General features: G+C 50.0%; 1 protein-coding gene across 1 annotated transcript; it reads right to left on the bottom strand.

Annotated features, from left to right (window-relative positions):
• Window positions 1–3,340: 3,340 nt before the first annotated feature.
• CUNHXorf56 (chromosome unknown CXorf56 homolog) lies at window positions 3,341–7,848 on the bottom strand. The gene is made up of 8 exons (XM_017815061.1): window positions 7,730–7,848; window positions 6,777–7,284; window positions 6,447–6,564; window positions 6,280–6,321; window positions 6,025–6,163; window positions 5,423–5,512; window positions 5,183–5,275; window positions 3,341–4,425 (listed from the first exon to the last, which is right to left on the bottom strand). The coding sequence occupies exons 2-8, from the start codon at window positions 6,898–6,900 to the stop codon at window positions 4,363–4,365; spliced, it is 669 nt and encodes a 222-aa protein (XP_017670550.1). The 5' UTR covers window positions 6,901–7,284; window positions 7,730–7,848; the 3' UTR covers window positions 3,341–4,362.
• Between the last annotated feature and the right edge of the window lie 5 nt (window positions 7,849–7,853).

Below are 7,853 nucleotides of genomic sequence, written 5' to 3'. Positions count from 1 at the left end.
TGGCACTGAGTGAAATGGGTTGTAGCTACCCACAATAGTTAATGCCCTGGGGACTTGGGAAACAAATTTGTGTTGCACAGCTTTTTTTTTTAGCTCTGGCACATGGGAGATGCAGGACAGAGCCCACAATGGGTTTTACCTACAATCCAATGCCAGGGAGCACAGGCTGGCAGCCCTTATGGCACTGGGCCCCTGGGGCTTTAACTTCCCCCTCCTGGCAGTTCCCTGGGAGCAGCTTTATCTGGGGATGCACATCGGGGGGTTCAGCCGCTACTGGTGCCTGCCACAGGAGCGCACTACACAGGGATTAAGGGCTTTCTTCTTGCAGGGAAACTGAGGCAAAGAAAAGGGATTGGAGCCATCCAGTGGCAAGGCAACAAACTGAGTGCAGTCCCTCCAACACAGCATTTTGGCCACCAGGCTGGGCTGCCCCGAGGACAGCATGGACAGGGTGGATTTTCCTTTTAACTGTAATTCTCCTGTGGGAGGGCCGAACATCTCGTATGTCATGATTTCCTCCACGGGAGCCATGTCCTGGTGTATCAGCTCCTTTACTGGCAGGGACAGGTGGACAAACGCCTTCTAACACCACTTTTGTCTCGCCCCCTCACCCAGCAGCTGTAAATCCCAGGCTTACGAGGTGTTGACACAACATGGCTGTGCGTGGGATCATATGAAACACTTGTCAGTGGCTGGGGCAGGTGGCGAGTGGTACTAGATAGTTGGGATGGCTCAGTGTGTACCAGTCTGCCCTGGCTGGGCTGGCTGGGCTGTCTCGTGTGTGCTGAGTCGTGCAGTGGAGAGCGTCCCACCCCAAGGACTCACCTTGTAAAAGACCAGCGGAGTGCCAGCTCATCCACTCCACCGTCCCCTTCAGCAGTCCTTGGGTCACTTCAAGCTGTGTCTCTGGGAGTCACAGGGAGCTGCTGGAGAGGTAGCAGTTTGGGGAGCAATGAACACTCAGGAGCTGCCAAGACCCACACCAAGACCGGCAGCATCAGAGAGGTTGTGGGAGGTGTCATCCCACCAGTGGTTTGTTGGTGATTATCTGATCCTGCTGGGATGACAGGAGTTACGGCCCTAGCTGCAGGGATGGGCAGCAATTTTCTGGCTGACAAGGAGATTGGCCACCTGTGCCTTGAAATCCACCCAAAATACCAGCACACTGTGGCCAGCTAGGTTCATAAGAACTCTTCAGTGGAGAGAGCTACGCTTCCTCCTCCATCCCTTGGAGCCCAGCCCTGCAGCCTTTTAAACAAGTCCATCCTTTTATACTTTCAAATGCCTGGAGGTAGCAGTGGCCCATGGACCTGTGGGGCTCTTCAGAACACCAGCAAAAGCTGAGTCCAGTTTGATTCAGGCTGACCAGTCAGTGCTGCTCCCAAGCTGATCACTTTGTCATACACATTGTTAGTGTGCAGTTATCAATATTCATTGCAATAGTCTAGGGAGTCAGAATTAGCCATCTGTATGCCAGTTGGCAGGTGAAATAGCACAAACACAGAGCACAGCCCAAGGAGAGCTGTAAGAACTGACCAGAAATATTTCCCCTCAGGAGGCAGGCAGGGAGGACATCACGCTGCTCCCCAGGTACAATTAACACCAACAAGGTCTGATTCAGCATTACCACTTCTCTTCAGTGTTTACAAATTGTGTGGGGTTTTTGTACAGGTAATGGGGAACAAAGCAGCATTTTTACACCCGGAGCTGTTCTGACACAGTAAATCAGACAAGGGTCTTGTGAAGGTTTCTGGTTATTGGTCTGGACTAAGCCATGAAACACAGGAAGGTAAATCTGGCCATGTGTGCCATTACTTTTGGAACAGATCCCCTCCTCTACTTTTATTTCACACACTATTTTGCTTTGTGATACCTCTGCATCTGGACAGGTTCTTATGTACAATATGGTGCTCAGTTAAACAAACAGGTTTATAAAAACAAATGTTGACTTTTACAGTAATGCAAAATCTGAATTTGCTTTGGTCTGAACTCTGCTTCAGATCCCCCATTTTCTACCAGGGTATGAAAAACCAGCTCTAGAACAGCTGGTTAGGACATTTAATCAAGTGTTTGAACTAGGTGCCCCTGCTTCCTGTTGCTACAGTCAGCTAATATATTTTAATTCATTTAGATCTAGAAATGAGAAACCCAACTTGATTTAACCCATTGTGAATTAGATCTAGTTAGAGTAAGAAATACATAATAATGTATTGGGTCAGAGTCTCTGTGTTGGAGTTGTTTCAGGCATTGAGTTTGTAACTAGAGTGTATCAAAAGCACCTCAGGGACTGCTGGTGCAACAAATGATGTACTCTCCTTTCTGACTGGGTCCATGCACGAGTCCTGAGCCAAACTAGGCAGATCTCCAGTGACAAGAATGACAAACACTGACTGCGTATGGACTGGCCTTCCAAAATCGAGGAGTGCCTGTGCTGTGCCTCAAGGCTCCGGGTGGCACTTGGTAACAACTACATTGGACAACTTGTACTGAGCTGGGCACTCACCATATTTTCTTTGTGCCTCACCAAACTCCAAAGATGGTCCTAACCCCACCTGGCAGCCCCTTCACAGCCCACCCTCAGCTGAAACCTTTTGTCACTCCCAGCCTCAACCCTGACTGTAAATCACACTATCCCCAAGTCAGCTTCTGTGCTGGTGTCACTTGAAGCAGGACTGCACTTCATCTTTGGACAACTGGAGACTCAAAGTCTGCATCCCAGCAGACTTCATGTGGTGCAAAACCGATTTTCGGATGTCAGAGTCTTTGACACGTGCTTGGGGAAAAAACTTCCCAATCTTTACAGAGACCAACTTGCAGTTACTTGGGGCTTGGATCGCTCCCAGGGGAGCCGTGAGGCCCTCGCCTGGCTGGACTGTGTTACCACACTGGGGAAAGGGATTTGTGTACCAGAGATGTACCCACATACGCCTCCTGCCCTTCCCAAGTATGGCACACCACCCTGTAATTGCTTAACTGAAGAGCTTCTGGAAATAGGCTTCAGATTAACAGGTGATAAGCAGGGAACAAGATCAGCACTGTGAGTTAACCTGAACACCTGCTTACCCAGCCTGGCATTAAATTGTCACAGGACCTATGGACACATCCCAGCCTGCCAACCCTGGCACAGAGTTCACTCCCTCTGTTACACCTTGTTTTCCCAACGAAAGGAAGAACAGATCCTTAGGCAAAGCAGAGCTGAGTTTTCCCAGTCAAGGTTATAAAGCCAGATGGAAAATCTTTATTGATTATAGGAAGTTTTGCGTAATAATTGTGGGAGATGAAGCATCTTTGCTGAAATTAATTTATGATACTTGCTAGAGTAAGAAAACCTTAAGAAAGGTATTTTAGTTCAAATCCATAATATGGCATTTAATCTCAAGTAGAGCAACAAACACATGGGCTGTAGAGCACTGCTATTACATCAACAATAAATACAAAATATTATTCTCCAAATAAGGTACTTTAAAACCGATGTGTAATGTTGTCTTCATCAAGTCCTTAGTGGTCAGAACATTCAAAACAATTTTTCCTCCACATTTCACAACTCTAGAACCGATACTGTTTTTTAGAACGGTTTAGTTAAGACATGCAGTGGTATTCTACTTTAAATGATTACCAACTGTATCAGTAGCTTCCCACTACATATTTGAACTCATAGTGGCAGTTTTTGTTTTCATTAATTTAAAACAGGGTTGGATTTCATGTTCTTGTATGGGGCAGTAGCTATTGGGACAGTGTAATTCTGTACAACTGCAGCCTTCCACTGTTCCACAGGACCTGAGGCTGGAGTGCTGCAGCCAAGCCTGTGCTGGCTGCCTCTGGCAGGTCAGGGTGAGCAGCAGAATGATGCTCAAGCCTTGCATCCCAGTTGTTCTAGACTGTGTTGGAATGGCATGTCCCTCAGGCTGCTGCATGTTTTGGACACAGTTAAAATAACAAAATGAGTAACAGGCACAGAGCATACTTTTGTAAGGATGTCTTTGTTGTACAGTTGACCTGTTGTTACATTCAAGGAAATCTTACACTACCAAAATAAAAAGAAAGGTATCTAAAGGTGAACTCAGGAAGGCACCTGGCAAAGATTTTCCCGAAAGTAAATATTCTGCCTGGAACAGCTTGCTCATAACACTGGGTCTGTAGATAACTGCAGTTTCAGCAAAGTCTCCAGTGCTGTTGGAGTTATTAAAATTGGTACCAGAGTATCACTTATGACAGAGAGGTTCTCACCCTCCAGGCTGGCTGCAGCACAGTGCAACCCTTGAACACTGTCTGTTACTTCTGGTGTGTTAACAGATCTATTAACAGATCTCTGCTCCTGGTAACCTTCTCCTGTCTCCAAATACCCAGCAAATACGTAGCATTTCATTTGAACTGGTTATCAATCAGGGTTCCCTTCATCTTTGCTTTCTTGGCTTCCAACTCAGCCTGAATAAAGAAAAATTAAGACAGAATGAAATAATGTCTGCATATGTTTCCCTTCAGTGCTCCAGTGAGGTTTGCTCTTGTCTGACCACTGCAAACTTTCCAGTTCCCAACCCAGGGGCAGGAGTAGCCCAACTGCTTTGCTGACTCCCTCCTTCCCTGACGCACAAAACGAGGACCACCTTTAAAATCATAAACAGCCTAAAACTAACCGCTCAGGAGACAATTTCATACTTTCTGTCCCCAAGTGGAAGCTGCACATTTCCTCCCCCTCCCATCTACCACCCTCCTGTCACAGCAGGTAAGATCAGCTGTGATGTTCCTGCCATTCTTCAAGTGCCTCAGTAGGGGCTGAGCTGCAAGTTCTCCACAAGAGCCTTGCCTTGCCCTGACACCTCATGGCAAAGACCTGCTCTGCCAGGCAGGCACAAGAGCACGGTATTAGGGGTGTTCTGGTTGGCAAAGCCATGGCCTTATGTCCCCTTCCCTTGATCCTTGTCCAACACGTTGCAGAAAGCCTCCCTGCAAGCTGGCTGCTCTTCTTAGCTCTACAGGTAATCGAGTACTATTTTAATTCTAGAAGGACTAGAAGAATATTTCTATAAAACCTGTAAAGGAAAACTCATCCTTACAAAGCTACAAGTTACCTGTGACTGTACCAGGACCTCTCTATACTTGCAGTCTGATCTGCAAAATAGTTTTTGTGTACAAAACAAACAGATCTCAGGGAGTTGTGCTGAACACCAAAGAAAACACTCACCAACTCCTGTAGCCTTTTCTTGCTCATGCCTTTGCGTTCCAGCTGTTTCTCAATCACTTTTGCATTCTGTGCATAGGAGTCTGCAATCTCCCTCTGAAACACACACACGTCACTTTGCAACAGCAAACCCCAGAGTAACAACACCTCACCCAGGTGGTGAGACGAGCGCTGGCTCTGCCCCACATCCCAGACAGCTGCCCAGCTCACATGTGGGTGCCACCAAGGGCACCCGAAACTCACCGCTTCGATCTCCTCCTCCTCTTCATCAATTGTGGAGACTGTTACAGAACTGAACTTGCCCATATCTTTCGTCCGTTTGGTCATCATCACCTGGGGGAAAAACAGAGTATTTTGTTAAACCTTGGTAACAGTTGTGCCACTAGGGAGTGCTTCCCCCCTCCAAAGTTTTTAAGGCTTCTTAAGTCATCGAGATTACCTGAACTCTGTGGGTGGCAAAGGAGAATTATGCCCAGTGATTTCTGGTCTTAGAGGTGTCATTCATTACCAGAAGGAAATTCACTGATATAAAATAGATGAGCCAGATTTTGAAAATCACTGTGCAGGCTACCAACCTGACCTACTTACAAATGGAAACTTTCTGGTAACTGAGCCTAAACATCAGACACAGTATAAATTTTGAAGTTTATTTTGCTTTCCTTTAATGCTCAGACTCCAAGCTGCAGTGACCTCTGTAAAGGAAAACTTTAGGAAGACATGGAAAAGACACTATATTGTTCAGAGGTCCTTTTTTTTCTCCCCCCTGCCCCAACAATTAAGTTATTTTACACACAGCACGTTTTGAAAAGCAAAGATAGCCTTTTTAATTCTCTAGAGCCGATTACCTTTTTGGGAGGTTCTTGTTTCTGAGTATATATGTTTGTTTTCCCAAAACCCTGGCCAAATTTGACCACAGCACCATCAACAATGAACGTCACAGGAGCATTCTTCTGTTGGTGTTGATAAAAGAGCAGCAGTCCACACCTGGAAACAGAAACACGGAGCTGAGAGGAAACTTAGATTGTGGATTCCTGTGGTTGAGATTATAAATGTCAAGAAAAGGTTATAAATGTTACTAAAAAGATGCTGTGATCACTCACTTGCCGCACTTCTTCCTGAACTGCCGCTCTATGCCTTCGGGTCTGGGGGAGAGAGGAACAGCTGGAGCAGGGCGCACAGACAGCGGGGTTCGGTGGCTGCCAGCCGGGTGGGGAGGGCAGCCGTGAGGGGCCCTCAGGGGGTCGGGGGGTGCCGCGGCCGGGCCCACCTGCGCAGGAAGACGCTCTCCTCCTCCTCGGCGTTGCAGAACTTGTGGGCGTGCTTGGCCGCGTCCATCACCCGGGCACGGTCCCGCGGCCGCATCGGCAGCTTCTCCAGCTGGCAGTCTGCGGAGAGCGGCGGGGCCGGGGTGGCGGCGGGGCCAGGCGGGCACCCGGAACCCCGCACCCCGCACCCGAACCCCGCACATCGCACTCGCAACCCGAACCCGCGCCCCCACCCCGCACCCGCCGCCTGCCCGGGCCCGCGGCCTGACCCCTCCCGGCCCGCGGCCTGACCGCCCCCCCCGCCCGCGGCCTCACCCGCCGGCCCGGCTCACCCAGCACCAGCACCATCTGCCCGCACAGGCAGTAGTAGACGTGCAGCGGCTTCTCGCCATCGTCGTACTCCTCGCGGTCGCGGGTGTCGGAGCACACCACGGAGCGCGACACCACCTTGGGCATGGCGGCGCCTGGCCCTGCCCGCCCGGCCCGGCCCCGCCCGCGGGGCGGCTCCGCGGGGCTCCGGGGACACCCGGTGCTGGGGCTCCCTCAGCTCCCGTGTCCCTAAAGCGGGGCTCTGGACACGGCTCCTCCTGACCAGCTTGCACGTTTCTTGTGGCGCAGGCCGGTGGCAGCGGGGAAGGTCGGGGACGGGCGGTTTGCAGCGCGGCCGCTGATAACCGTGTGTTTATTGTTTCCTTTCCGTGGGTCTCCTCCCGTGTCTCTTCCGAAGCCGCCTCCCCACGCGGCTGCCTCACGTGAGGATACGAGTGAGGATGAGCTCGAAAAACAGGGCCCACCCGGCCTGCTCTAGACAGCAGCAGAGAGATCCTTTGCTTCCAAAGGCTATTAAAGAAAGGTAGAAAGGAGATTATTTTCCCTTGGAAAATGCTCTCTAGGGAAGCAGAAAGTGCAGTGTAGAAGGTCGTGCTGGTTTTGGCTGGGATAGAGTTAAATTTTCTTCACAGTACCTGGTGCGGGGCTGTGTTTGGATTTGTGCTGGAAACAGTGTTGATAATTCAGGGATGTGTTTGTTGCTGCTGAGTGGTTCTTACCTAGAGCCAAGGGCTTTTCTGCTCCTCAATCCACCAGGGAGGAGGCTGGGGGAGCACAAGCAGCTGGGACAGCTGATCCCAGCGGACCCAAGGGATATCCCAGACCATATGGCCTCATCCTCAGCAATAAAGCTGGGGGAGAAGGAGGAAGGAAGGACGTTTGGAGTGATGGTGTTTGTTTTCCCAAGCTACCATTACGTGTGCTGGGGCCCTGCCGTCCTGGGGATGCTGAATACCTGCCTGCCCTTGGGAAGTGGGCATTAAATTCCCTCTTTTCCTTTTTCCGTGTGTGACGTTCGCTTTCCATGTCGAACTGTTTTGATCCCAACCCGCAGCGCCGCCGACGCTCCGCCCCCTCCA

The sequence above is a fragment of the Lepidothrix coronata genome, unplaced genomic scaffold (genome assembly GCF_001604755.1).
Source record: "Lepidothrix coronata isolate B3197 unplaced genomic scaffold, Lepidothrix_coronata-1.0 Scaffold2, whole genome shotgun sequence".
Classification (NCBI taxonomy): Eukaryota; Metazoa; Chordata; class Aves; order Passeriformes; family Pipridae; genus Lepidothrix; species Lepidothrix coronata.
This window is presented reverse-complemented; position numbering and strand designations above follow the sequence as displayed.